General features: G+C 39.9%; 1 protein-coding gene across 2 annotated transcripts in view; it reads right to left on the reverse strand.

Annotated features, from left to right (window-relative positions):
* NPEPPS (aminopeptidase puromycin sensitive) overlaps positions 1-15,194 on the reverse strand; it is a 97,703-nt gene that overhangs the window by 62,804 nt on the left and 19,705 nt on the right. The window contains exon 3 of one of the 2 annotated variants that reach the window (XM_060133369.1): positions 8,448-8,582. The exons of the other annotated variant lie outside the window; for it this stretch is intronic. Within the exon in view, the coding sequence (XP_059989352.1) occupies positions 8,448-8,582 (135 nt within the window). The remainder of the gene's footprint in view (positions 1-8,447; positions 8,583-15,194) is intronic. 2 annotated transcript variants of the gene reach the window in all.

Raw genomic sequence — 15,194 nt, forward strand, 5'->3', positions numbered from 1 at the left:
GTCCATCAACAGATGAATGAAAGATGTAATTTATATACAACAGAAACTTAGCCATAAAAAAGAATAAAACCCTTCCATCTGCAATATGTGATCAGTCAGAGAAAGACAAATACTGTACATTATCACTTATACTTGGAATTCTAAAAAATAAAACAGGGCTTCCCTGGTGGCTCAGTGGTTAAGAATCCACCTGCCAATGCAGGGCACACGCGTTCAAGCCCTGGTCCGGGAAGAACCCACGTGGCGCAGAGCAACTAAGCTCATGCGCCACAACTACTGAGCCTGCGCTCTAGAGCCTGCGAGCCACAACTACTGAGCCCACGTGCCACAACTACTGAAGCCCGTGCGCCTAGAGCCAGTGCTCTGCAACAAGAGAAACCACCGCAATGAGAAGCCCACACACCACAACAAAGAGTAGCCCCCACTCACCTCAATTAGAGAAAGCCCACGCGCAACAACGAAGACCCAACACGGCCAAAAAATAAATAAATTTATTTTAAAAATAAAAATAAATAAAACAAATGAATTTATGTAACAAAACTCAGTTATAAAGAACTAGTGATTGACAATGGACAGAGAGAAGGGGTGAGGGGCAAGATAGGGGTATGGAATTAAGAAATACAAACTACCATGTATAAAGTAGATAAGCAACAAGGATATCTTGCATGGCACAAAGAAATAGAGCCATTATTTTGTAATAACTTGAAATGGAGTATAATCTGTAAAAACGCTGAATTGCTATGCTGTACACCTAAAACTAATACTGTAAATCAACTACAATTAAAACAAGGTAGGAGGGCTTCCCTGGTGGTGCAGTGGTTAAGAATCCGCCTGCCAGTGCAGGGGACACGGGTTCGAGCCCTGGCCTGGGAAGATCCCACATGCTGCGGAGCAACTAAGCCTGTGTGCTACAACTACTGAGCCTGCGCTCTAGAGCCTGCATGCCACAACTACTGAAGCCTATGCACCTAGAGCCCGTGCTCCGCAACAAGGGAAGCCACCGCAATGAGAAGCCCGCGCACCGCAATGAAGAGTAGCTCCTACTCACCGCAACTAGAGAAAGCCCGCGTGCAGCAACAAAGACCTAACTCAGCCAAAAATAAATAAATAAATTTATTTAAAAAAACAACATAGGGATTCCAAACGAAGGTAAAAAAATAAGGTAAAGCAAAAATATGCTCAAAGAAACAAAAACAGACTTTGCCATCAACAGACCTACATTAAACATTACAAAGGGTATTCTTCAAACAAAAAAAGAATGATTCTAAAAGGATTACTGGAATAAAGAACAACAAAAACAGTCAATATTTGGGTAAAGCTAAATGAACATTATACTATATAACAGTAATAATGTATTTAACTAAATATACATACATACATAAGAAAATTAAACTACACCACAATAATACCATGTAAATCAGAGGGAGATAAATGGAGATTAAGTGCTCTAAGATCCCTGTATTATCCAGGAGAAGGGTAAAATGATCAATTAACACTGGATCTTTTTTTAAGTCAGGGATGGCTGTTATAGTTCCTGGGGTATTGACACACATCCAAAAAACAACAACAATAAAAAAATTTTTTTTAACTTTTCTAATTAAGAGAATGTGAGAATGTACATAAGAAAATGGTAGATTTAATGCCAAATAACAGTAGTTACATTAAACGTAAATGGATTAATAAATGCTTTATTTAGAAGGCAAAGATTTTCAGACTGGATTTAAAACGAAAAAAAAAAGTACAATGAGCCGTTTATGTGAGATATACCTAAAACATAAAGATTGAAAATAGTGAAGGTAAAGAATGAGAAAGGGCATCCCTGGTGGCGCAGTGGTTGAGAGTCCGCCTGCCAATGCAGGGGACATGGGTTCGTGCCCCGGTCCGGGAGGATCCCACATGCCATGGAGCGGCTGGGCTCCTAAGCCATGGCCGCTGGGCCTGCGCGTCTGGAGCCTGTGCTCCGCAACGGGAGAGGGCGCAGCGGTGAGAGGCCCGTGTACGGCAAAAAAAAAAAAAAAAAAAAAAGAATGAGAAAAAAATTACGTGCAAACGTTGACCAAAACAAGCAAGAGAAAAAAAATCAGTAAAAATGGAAGATTTAAACAAAATTAACAAACTTGACTTAGTAAGACATACATAAAACATTACATCCAACAGCTATACTCTTTTGAAGCACACACAAGCATTTTAAAAGTTGACCATATCCTGGGTCATAAAGCAAGTCTTAAAAGTCTAAAGGACTGAAATCATATGTTTCCTGACCATAATACAAGTAAACTAGAAAATCTCCAGGTACATCTAAACATTCCAGATCAAAAATCACAAAATATTTTAAATTGAATGAAAAAAACACTAAATGTCAAAAACTGTAGAGGCAGATCAGTGGTTGCCTGGGGATGAGGAGAAGGGGAGAAATGGATTACAAAGGGACATGAGGAAACGCTGTGGGGGTGATGGATATGTTCATTACCCTTGTTGCATTCATAGGTCAAAAAGTACCAAATTACACATTTTAATATATGCAGATTATTGTATGTGAATATTGAATATACCTTCACAAAGCTATTGTCGGGGGGGAGGACAGGAGTGAAGGAGGAGGAGCAGCAGCAGCAGCGAGCAACAAGAGCTACAGTCACTGCCTGGAGAATTTCCCCCAAAACAAACAAACCAAAAAAAGTGGGGGATACAGCTAAAAGCAATATATTTTTAGGAGGAAAATTTACAGCTTTAAGTGAATATACTAGAAAAGCAATTAATAAGTCAAGTATCCATCTCAAGAAGTTAAAAAAAAACTACAAAATAAACCCAAAGAAAGTAGAAGGAAATAATGAAGATAAGAGCAGAAATTAATGAAATAGAAAATAAACATTCAGTTGAGGATTTAAAAAATCGAAAGTCAGTTTTTTGAAAAAACTAATAAGGGACTTCCCTGATGGTCCAGTGGTTAAGAATCCGCCTTCCAATGCTGGGGGTGCAGGTGGGGATGCAGGTTCGCTCCCTGGTCAGGGAACTAAGATCCCACATGCCGGGGGGCAACTAACCCGCATACCACAACTACTGAGTCCACGTGCTCTGGAGCCCACACACCACAACTAGAGAGAAGCCTGCACACCACAATGAAGATCCTGTGTGCTGCAACTAAGACCCAATGCCAAATAAATTAAATGTTTAAAAAAAGACTAATAAAATGGACAAATATCTGGGGATTAAGGGCAGGAAAAAGAGAAGACACAAATAAATAAAATATATAAATAAATATGTTTATAAAATTATTATTTATAATAGAATATATACATAGAAAAATAAAATAATATTTTATTATAAGGGATCTGGAAAAGAAGATCCCTTGTAATTCTAAAAGTTTGAAACTATTTACAGCAGAGAATTTCCAAGCAATATTCTGTGGCAGTTCCAAATATGAATTACAGATTTGCCAAAATATTGATTTCCTTGGCCCTTGGGGCAGCCAACAGGTCTTGAGCAATGAGAGGCCTCTGACACCCTCCTTGTGTGAGCCTCTTCTTTCTGGTGTACCAAGAAAACATCCTTTTCTATTAACATCTTGGAAAAAAAAAAGTTAAGCACTGATTTGGAGAACTAACTCTTCAGTTTAGCATTTAAGAACAAGCATATGTATTATGAAAAAAGACAAAACATACTAAACAAGTGGTGGCAAGGATATGGAGAAAAGGGAACCTCTGAAATACTGTTGGTGGGAATGTAAATTGGTACAGCCATTATGGAAAACAGCATGAAGATTCTTCAAAAAATTAAAAAAAACTATTTTATGATCCAGCAATCTCACTTTTGGGTATACAACATAAAGGAATGAAATCTATATCTCCCATGTTCATTGCAGCATTACTCACAATAGCTATGATATGGAAACAAACTAAATGTCTGTCAGTGATGGATGAATGGATAAAGAAAATATGTTATGTTTATGTGTGTGTGTGTGCGTGTATATATATATATATATATATATACACACAGACATATAAATATGTATATATATACATATATAGATGTATATATATATGAAAATATGTTATGTTTATGTGTGTGTGTGCGTATATATATATATATACACACAGACATATATAAATATGTATATATATACATATATAGATGTATATATATATGAAAATATGTTATGTTTATGTGTGTATGTGCGTATATATATATATATACACACACAGACATATATAAATATGTATATATATACATATATAGATGTATATATATATGAAAATATGTTATGTTTATGTGTGTGTGTGCGTATATATATATATGAAAATGTTATGCTTATGTGTGTGTGCGTATATATATATACACAGACATATGTGTATATATATGTGTATATATATATACACACACAGACATATATATATATACACACAATGGAATACTATTCAGTCTTAAAAAAGAAGGAAATCCTGCCATTTGTGACAACATGGATGAATCTGGAGGACATTACACTAAATGAAATAGGCCAGACACAGAAAGACAAATACTGCATGATATCACATATGTGGAATCTAAAATAATCAAACCCACAGAAGCAGAAAGTAGAATGCTGGCTGCCAGGAACTGGAGGGAGGGGGAAACGGGGAGATATTGGTCAAAGGGCACAAAGTTTCAGTTACACAAGATGACTAAGTTCTGGAAATCTAATGTACAGCTATGTATCTATTGCTGTACTGCATGCTTGAAATTTGCTAATAGGGTAGATCTTAAGTGTTCTCACCACAAAAAAAAAACAAAAAAAAAACAGAAAATGGTAAATGTGTGAGGTGATGGACATGTTAATTAGCTTGTGATGATTATTTCACAATGTATATGTATATCAAAACATCAAGTTGTATATCTTAAAGATATATAATTTTTTGTTAATTATATTTCAATAAAACTGGAAAAAACAATAGCATATAATACAATATTATATAATGCTATGGAATCAGTTTTTCTCTCCATTTAATCTAAAAAGTACGTAATTTACAATTTTTACACTCTGCATTTCCTTAATATTTAAAACACTGTACAGAATCTTTACAATTAGTAAATATCTTGATTGTATTCCTCAAAGGGAAATAAAATACAAATTAAAGCTAATGAAAAGTAGTCCCAAATATAATTTTGTTTGTTACACATAAAGTCAATAGAATAAGCATATGAAGAAATTCAGGGGACTTCCCTGGTGGCACAGTGGTTAAGAATCCGCCTGCCAATGCAGAAGACATGGATTCGAGCTCTAGTCCAGGAAGATCCCACGTGCCGCGGAGCAACTAATCCTGTGCCCCACAACTACTGAGCCTGTGCCCTAGAGCCCACAAGCCACAACTACTGAAGCCCGTGTGCCTAGAGCCCGTGCTCTGCAAGAAAAGAAGCCACTGCAATGAGAAGCCCGTGCACCACAACGAAGAGTAGCCCCCACTCACCACAACTAGAGAAAGCCCGCGTGCAGCAATGAAGACCCAACACAGTCCAAAATAAATAATACATAAATTTAAAAAAAAAAAGAAATTCAAGCCCAAAAAATATGACAGACTTATTACTGCATTTCTTTACATTTTGCTTTAGTTCACTCAATACGTATTTATTGAACACCTACTATACGTCAGATACCATGGAAGACCACAGGTGAAAAAGAATGAATCATGGCTCTTAGTCCTTAAGGAACTTAGATTCTAATAAGAAGTAGCACAGACACAAACAGATAATTAAAATATGGTGTGGAGACTGCCCTGGTGGCTCCATGGTTAAGAATCCTCCTGCCAATGCAGGGGACATGGGTTCTATCCCTGGTCCAGGAAGATCCTACATGCCACAGAGCAACTAAGCCCATGCGCCACAACTACTGAGCCTGCATTCTAGAACCCACGAGCCACAGTTACTGAGCCCATGCACTGCAACTACTGAAGCCCGCGCACCGCAACAAAGAGTAGCCCCCACTTGCCGCAACTAGAGAAAGCCCACACGCAGCAACGAAGACCCAATGCAGCCAAAAATAAAATAAATCTATTAAAAAACATATATATATATATGGTGCGGTTTTTAATGACAGGCAGTAGACTGTGTGATGATGTGCATGGACCCAAGGAGCTGAACTGTCTAGGTTTGAATCAGTTACCAATTTTATGACCTATAGTAGGTTATATAACCTCTCTGTACCTAGGGTTAGCTATATGATTATGTAATGCATTTAGTGCCTAGCATACACTAAACAATGAATTCATTTTTTTAATTATCATCACTATTAACATTATCATTATTAAGAAAAATGATACCCTTGGTTGGATCTGGTCTGAAGGTTAGGAAACCTAACTTAGGAAGACAAATACACCTTGTATAATCAAATGATAAGTCATCTAAATTCTTAAAACAACAGTCACTAAAGCAATCCATATCAGCTTAAAGCTGTTTAAATATGTTTTAAAACTTGCCAAATACAAATAAAACTTGAAAACCATTATACACTCATATACTTTATATTTGTACACAGCCATATGGAAACTTAACTATTCCTCATCAGCGAGTCTTTCACTATCACTCAAAACCAACTAAAGTGAAAGTGAAAGAATGTAAGTATGTACAATCGCAAAGTTCATGTTCTTTCTCTGTGACCTGTACTAAAAAGGAATAAAAAGGTTGGCTATTGTTATCATTTGTTCCTTCTAATGCAAGGATTTATTCAATGGGACTCCAGTTTTTTTTTTTTGGCCATGACTCATGTCTTGCGGGATCTCAGTTCCCTAACCAGGGATTGAACCTGGAACATGGCAGTAAAAGCCTGGAATCCTAACCACTAGACCACCAGGGAACTCCTGAAGATTACTTATTTTAAAATGGATCCATTCCGGGAGTTCCCTGGTGGTCTAGTAGTTAGGATTAGGTGCTTTCATTGCTGTGGCCCAGGTTCAATCCCTGGTCGGGAGCTGAAATCCCACAAGCCGCAGTGTGGCCAGAATTTTTTAAAAAAAGGATCCATTCTGCATAGAAAGCAGAACACAGTTCACAGATAAACTCAGAAATCCCAACAAGATCAGGAATTAAAAATGTGAGGTTTTGGGACTTCCCTGGTGGTCCAGTGATAGAGAATCCACCTTACAATGCAGGGGACGCAGGTTCGATCAGTAGTCAGGGAAGTAAGATCCCACATGCCGCGCGGCAACTAAGCCTGCGTGCCGCAACTACTGAGCTTGCACGCCTCAACTACAGCCCGCATGCCACAAACTACAGAGCCCACACGCTCTGGAGCCTGCGAACCACAATTAGAGAAGAGAAAAACCTGCACCCCACAACTAGAGAGAGGCCTGTGCACCACAACGAAGAGCCCGCCTGCCGTAACGAAAGATCCTGCATGCCGCAACTAAGACCTGACACAGCCAAAAATAAATAAAATAAATAAATAATAAATAAATCTTTTTAAAAAAATGTGAGGTTTTATCTTAATGTTAATACTATTTATAAATTCTTCCCTTGAAAAATATGTCTTCTGTTTGTCTCTACTGTCTTTGCAATTGGTTTTAAGTTTCTTGTAGATAAAGGATACTTCAGACATGCTTTCACACTTACCAAACTACTACTTAAAAATGGATATTGGGACTTCCCTGGCGTTTCAGTGGTTAAGACTCTGTGCTTCAGGACTTCCCTGATGGTCCAGTGGTTAAGACTCCACACTCCCAATGCAGGGGGCACGGGTTCAATCCCTGACCGGGGAACTAAGATCCCACATGTCGCCCGGTGTGGCCAAAAAAGACTCCGCGCTTCCACTGCAGGGCGCATGGGTTCGATCCCTGGTCGGGCAACTAAGGTCCCACGTGCCACGCAGTGTGGCCAAAAAGAAAAAAAAAACTTTTTTTTAATGGATATTAAATAAAAACTCCTTGAATTACTACACAAATGACCACTTAAGCAAACAAAACAAAACAAAACAAAAAACTTTGATATGGGGAGGGGAAGGCTTCAAATAAATAATAAACTAAACTTCCTTTAGTTAATTTATCTGAAAAGTGAGCAGACAGGCAGAACCTGGGAGATAGAGGGAAACATTCTGTACAATATTACTTGCAGTTCCACAATAATCGAAGGTACTTGATTCTAACATTAATTATGATGCTTACATAAATAATTATTTATGTACACATCAATAAGACTTAAATAAGGAATTCCCTGGCGGTCCAGTGGTTAGGACTCGGTGCTTTCACTGCTGTGGGCTCAGGTTCAATCCCTGGTCGCGGAACTAAGATCCTGCAAGCTGTGTGGCCCAGCCAAAAAAAAAAAAAAGACTTAAATAAACCAAAATGTTAAATGTTTATAAAGCAGCCAAATAATGTAGGTTTTGGAACCAGTGCTTAAATGTTAGAATATATATACCTTCAGAGTAAAGTTCCATTAAAGAGGAAAATAGGAAAATGTGGGGAGGAAAAAAAAAACAACCTACTCACCAAAATTGTCACTGAATTGTTTACGGTTGTCAAAGCATCTAAAGACACAATCTGTAGGGGATTCCCTGGCGGTCCAGTGGTTAGGACTCCGGGCTTTCACTGACAAGAGCCTGGGTTCAATCCCTGGCCGGGGAACTAAGATTTCACAAGACACACGGTGTGGCCAAAAAAAAAAAAAAAACAAAAAAAAGGATCAACTGTTAATATATCTGGATTAAAAGATATGAGAAAGTTTTAGTTTCTATTTGAAATGGTCTCACTTTCCTCTTTCCAAGGGAAAGCGGGTAGAAGAGTAGACAACTCATACTCAGTATAGGTAATATAAATCCTATTATGCGTTATTTTAAGGCAAGTTCTAAGATTTCTGGATAAGTCTCAAGTGACTGAATGGTCACAGGATGCTAATTAGAAATTTTAATTTGTAGACTCATGATACCACAGACTGAATCAAGTCCAGAAACATTAACCAGAATATAAAAATCTAGAAAGACACGACAAAAGAGAATTCTAAACCAAAATGCGCCTTTCAGTTAGCTGCAGATTAGCAAGGTGGGAGAAAGCTAACTTAAAAACTTCACTCAACTGACAGATTTAACTAATACGGCAAAGTTAAAACACAAAAGACAGACACAATGAAATTTTGCAATGATAGATAACAAAGGGTGTACCTACAATATATATCATGTATGTTCAAAGCAATACAAAAATAGACCAAAAAAATTACAAATATAAAATTGTTACCAAAAAAATTAAAAGGCCAATAGTATATGAAATGATATTCAACTCTATTAATAAAAAGTTCAAATGTAAACAATATATTTTCCATTTCTCAGATGAGAAAAAATAGAAAGATTCATAATAACATGCAGTAAACCGGCAATACAGCTATTCAAAACCTGTCACACTGGTTCACAAAAGATGTCTTTTGCGCTACTGTTTATAACAGCCAAAAAAGGGAGGGATAACCAATATGTGCAACATTAAGAAATGGCTTTGTAGGGGGCTTCCCTGATGGCGCAGTAGTTAAGAATCCGCCTGCAAATGCAGGGGACACGGGTTCAAGCCCTGGTCCGCGAAGATCCCACATGCCGCGGAGCAACTAAGCCTGTGCACCACAACTACTGAGCCTGCGCTCTAGAGCCCGTGAGGAACAACTACTGGGTCTGCGTGCCACAATTACTGAAGCCCACGTACCTACAGCCCGTGCTCCGCAACAAGAGAAACCACCGCAATGAGAAGCCCACGCACCGCAACAAAGAGTAGCTCCCTCTCGTCGCAACTAGAGAAAGCCTGCACGCAGCAACGAAGACCCAACACAGCCATAAATAAATAAATAGATAATAAATTTAAAAGGGAGATAACCTTCTTTAAAAAAAAAAAACAGTTGCTTTTCCATACTCTAACAATGAACAATCTCAAGACTTCCCTGGAGGCGCAGTGATTAAGAATCCACCTGCCAGGCCTCCCTGGTGGCACAGTGGTAGAGAATCCACCTGCCAATGCAGGGCACACGGGTTCGAGCCCTGGTCCGGGAAGAACCCACATGCCGCGGAGCAACTAAGCCCATGCGCCACAACTACTGAGCCTGCGCCCTAGAGTCCGTGAGCCACGACTACTGAGCCCACGTGCCACAACTACAGAGCCCGCGTGCCACAACTACTGAAGTTCACACGCCTAGAGCCCGTGCTCCACAACAAGAGAAGCCACCAGGATAAGAAGCCCACACACCACAAAAAAGAGTAGCCCCACTGGCTGCAACTAGAGAAAGCCCGTGCACAGCAACGGAGACTCAACACAGCCAAAAATAAAATAAATAAATAAATAATAAATTTATTTAAAAAAAAAAGAATCAACCTGCCAATGCAGGGGACATGGGTTCGAGCCCTGGTCTGGGAAGATCCCACATGCCGCAGAGCAACTAAGCCTGTGCCCCACAACTACAGAGCCTGCACTCTAGAGCCCGTGAGCCACAACTACTGAGCCCATATGCCACAACTACTGAAGCCCACGGGCCTAGAGCCCATGCTCCACAACAGGAGAAGCCACCACAATGAGAAGCTCGCACACCACAATGAAGAGTAGCCCCCGCTCGCCATAACTAGAGAAAGCCTGCACATAGCAACGAAGATCCAATGCAGCCATAAATAAATAAATAAAGTTATTTTAAAAATAATGAACAATCTCAAAGGGAAATTAATAAAACATTCTATTTACAATAGCATCAAAAATAACATAAAATACTTAGGGAAAAACTTTAACCAAAGAGGTGAAAGACTTGTACACTAAAAACTACAAAAGGTTGCTCAAAGAAGTTAAAGATACAAATAAATGGAAAGATATTCCTTGTTCATGGATTAGAAGACTTAATATTGTTTGATGTCCACAATAGCCAAGGTGATCTATATGTAGAGTCAATGCAATCCCTCTCAAAAGCCCAACAGTGTTTTTTGCAGAAATTTTAAAACCCATCCAAAAATTCAAACAGAATCTCAAAGGACCCTGGAGAGCCAAAACAATCTGGAAAAAGAACAAAGTTGGAAGTCTCACATTTCCTGATTACAAGGCTACCCTAACCCCAAAAAGTGTGGTACTGGCATCAAGACAGACATATAGACCAATGGAATAGAATGGAGAGCCCGGAAATAAACTCTTGCACATACAGTCAAACGATTTTCAACAAGGGTGCTAAAACCATTCATTCATTGGGGAAAAGGGAAGTCTTCAAAAAATAGTATTTGGAGGGCTTCCCTGGTGGCGCAGTGGTTGAGAGTCCGCCTGCCGATGCAGGGGACACGGGTTCGGGCCCCGGTCTGGGAAGATCCCACATGCCGCGGAGCGGCTGGGCCCGTGAGCCATGGCTGCTGAGCCTGAGCGTCCGGAGCCTGTGCTCCGTGGCGGGAGAGGCCACAGCAGTGAGAAGCCTGCGTACTGAAAAAACAAACAAACAAAAAATAGTATTTGGAAAACTGGATATCCACATGCAAAAGAATGAAGTTGAACCCCTTATACCATATACAAAAATGGATCAAAATGTGGGAATTAACACTATAAAAGGGACCTAAATGTGGGAACTAACACTATAAAACTCTTAGAAGAAAATATAAAAGTTTCATGAGGGCTTCCCTGGTGGCGCAGTGGTTGAGAGTCCGCCTGCCGATGCAGGGGACACGGGTTCGTGCCCCGGTCCGGGAAGATCCCACATGCCGTGGAGCGGCTGGGCCCATGAGCCATGGCCGCTAAGCCTGTGCGTCCGGAGCCTGTGCTCCGCAACGGGAGAGGCCACAACAGTGAGAGGCCCGCGTACCGCAAAAAAAAAAAAGAAACATTAGCAAGGATATGGAGCAACTGGATCTCACACAGCTGATGGGGATATAAAATGTACAACCATTTGAGAAAACTGGCAGTTTCTTTAAAAATTCTCCATTTACCATATTATGCAGCCATTGTATTCCCAGGTATTTTTTTTAAGTGTTTTTATTCATTCATTCATTCATTTATTTTTGGCTGCATTGGGTCTTCGTTGCTGCGCGTGGGCTTTCTCTAGCTGTGGTGAGTAGGGGCTACTCTTCTTTGCAGTGTGCGGGCTTCTCATTGCGGTGGCTTCTCTTGTTGTGGAGCACGTGCTCTAGGCGCGGCGGCTTCAGTAGCTGTAGCACGCGGGCTCAGTAGTTGCGGCATGCAGGCCCTAGAGTGAGCGGGCTTCAGTAGTTGTGACTCGCGGGCTCTAAAGTGCAGGTTCAGTAGTTGTGGCACACGGGCTTAGTTGCTCTGCGGCATGTGGGATCTTCCCGGACCAGGGATCGAACCCGTGTCCCCTGCATTGGCAGGCAGATTCTTAACCACTGTGCCACCAGGGAAGTCCCTATTCCCAGGTATTTACCCAAGAGAAATGAAAGCACATGTCTACAAAAGGGCACATATTGCTTTTATATTTTAAGAATGCAACCTTTTATATTGGAAATAAAACTAAAATCACTAGGAGGATTTCTGATATCTGGTCTTACATGTAAGGAGCCTAGAAGTTGCCACTCCATCCTAACAACACAAGTAAAAAGCTGGAGAAACTGAAAAATCAACAACTCTCCTTAGATCCACCAGAGAAGTGAGGACAAAGAGCAAACCACTGCTGAAAAAACTGGAGACGGGCAGATACAGAAAATCACAACATACCTGGGCAGAAACCCACAAGAAGAAATCACCCCTGGCAACTAGTGCTGGGGTAGGAATACCTGAACTGTAATTGATGAAGTGCTGGAGGCTCAGTGTGGACAAGCTTGAGAGTTTAAAATTCCAGGAGGACCCAGTCATAGGGAGACCCTCATGCTTTTTATGAGTCTTACCTTCAGGAGCTGTACCAGGTCCTAAAAGTAAATATCAGAGAAAAATCCTCTCGTGCTTCCGGCAAGGGGAGGGGAAAAGAAACCATTCTGAAATATGCTAGAATATTCTGTTCTTAACAAAACCTGCCCTCAGAAGAAACTATTTTACCAGAGTTTAACCTGCTGGGGTTCCATCAGAGCCTAACCTACCTGGGGTAAAGTAAATGCCCAACTCCAGCCCCTCCTAAGGGGGCTACCTAAGGGGGTAAGAAATATTCTACCTAAGGGGGTAAGAAAACCTGAGAAGCACCAGTGAAGCTCACAGACCAGGAGCACAAGCTCACGGAAAGACTAAGATTTAATCATAGGACTAAAGAATGCTTCCGCTCCCCTCTTACCTTACCACTGCATTATTAAAGTCCTATTTATTGCAGTTCCTTTTACCTAGTACATCATGTCTGCCTTTCAACAAAAAATGGCAAGGCACACTAAAAGGCAGAAAACACCGCTTAAAGACACTGAACAAGCATCAAGACTAGAAGCAGATATGGCAGGAATGTTGGAATTATCAGACCTGTACGATTAATATCTAACAATGGATAATGCAAGCAGAGACATGGAAATTCTGAGAAATAAAAAGAAATGCTAGAGATCAAAAACACTGTAACAGAAAATAAATAATATCTTTGATGGGCTCATTATTAGACACAGCTGGGAAAGGAATCTCTGCTCTTGAGGACCTGACACTAGAAACTTCCAAAACTGAGAAGCAAAGACAAAAAAGACTGAAAAAAACAAAAACACAACAAAATATCCAAGAACTATGGGAAAAGTACAAGAGGTGTTACGTACATGTAACAGGAATACCAGAAGGAGAAGAAAAAGAGAAAGAAACAGAAGCAATATTTAAAGCAATAACTAAGAATTTCCCCAAATTAATGTCAGAAACCAAACCACAGATCCAGGAAGCTCAGAGAAGGATAACAGAGGGGAAAGAAAAAAAAAACAACAACAATTACACCTAGGCATATTAGAGTCAAAATTTAGAAAATCAAAGCTAGAGAAAAAAAAAATCTTGAAAGAAGCTGGAGGAAAAGAAAAACACCTTACCTACAGAGGACCAAAGATAAGAATTACATTCAACTTCTCAGAAACCATACTAGCAAGAAAAGAGTGGAAGGAAATCTTTAAAGTGTCAAGAGAGAAAAACTACTAACCTAGAATCCTGTACCTTTCAAAATTGTCCTTCAAAGTGAAGGAAAACCAATCTTTTTGTGAACCTAAACTGCTCTTAAAAAATAAAGTCTTTTTACAAAGTGAGAATAGACTTTCTCAGACAAACAAAAATTGAGGGAATCTGTTGCCAGTAGACATGCTTTACAAGAAATGTTAAAAGTTCTTTAAAGAGAAGGAAAATTATATAAGTCAAAAACTCAGATCTACAATAAAGAAAGGAAGAGCATCAGAGAATGAGTAAATGAGAGAAAAATAAAAATGTTTACTTCTCTTATTCCTAATTGATCTTGAAGATAATAGTTTGTTCAAAATAGTAACAGCAGCAATGTATTTGATTATGTTGGCTTCTGTGTGGATGCAAATGTGTAAGGGAAATGAATGACAGCAATGACACAAGGAATGGGAGAGAAGAATTAGGAATATTTTGTTATTATAAGGTACTCACACTACCTGTGAAGCAGTATAGTTTTATTTGGAAGTAGACTAGATTAGTAGTAAATGTATACTGCAAACTCTAAGGCAATCACTAAAAAAACTTAAAAAAAGGAATATAATTGATATGCTAAGAAAGGAGAGAAAATGGCATCATATAATGTTCAATTAAAACCATAAAAGGGGGCTTCCCTGGTGGCGCTGTGGTTGCGAGTCCACCTGCCGATGCAGGGGACACGGGTTCGTGCCCCGGTCCGGGAAGATCCCACATGCCGCGGAGTGGCTGGGCCCGTAAGCCATGACCGCTGAGCCTGCGCGTCCGGAGCCTGTGCTCCGCAACGGGAGAGGCCGTGGCAGTGAGAGGCCCGCGTACCGCAAAAGAAAAAAAAAAACAAAACATAAAAGGTATCAATGGTATAAATACACCAATGAAACAACAGACTGTCAGAGCAGATCAAAAAACAAGACCTAACTACATGCTGTCCACAAGAAACCCACTTTAAATATAAAGACACATATAAATTAAAAATAAAGAGACGGGACTTCCCAGGTGGTGCAGTGGTTAAGAATCTGCCTGCCAATGCAGAGGACATGAGTTCGATCCCTGGGCCAGGAAGATCCCACAACCCATGGAGCAACTAAGCCTATGTGCCACAACTACTGAGCCTGCGCTCTAGAGCTCGTGAGCCACAACTACTGAAGCCCATGATCCACAACAAGAGAAGCCACAGCAATGAGAAGCCCGCACACCGCAACAAAG

The sequence above is a fragment of the Lagenorhynchus albirostris genome, chromosome 20 (assembly GCF_949774975.1).
Source record: "Lagenorhynchus albirostris chromosome 20, mLagAlb1.1, whole genome shotgun sequence".
In the NCBI taxonomy this organism is placed as follows: Eukaryota; Metazoa; Chordata; class Mammalia; order Artiodactyla; family Delphinidae; genus Lagenorhynchus; species Lagenorhynchus albirostris.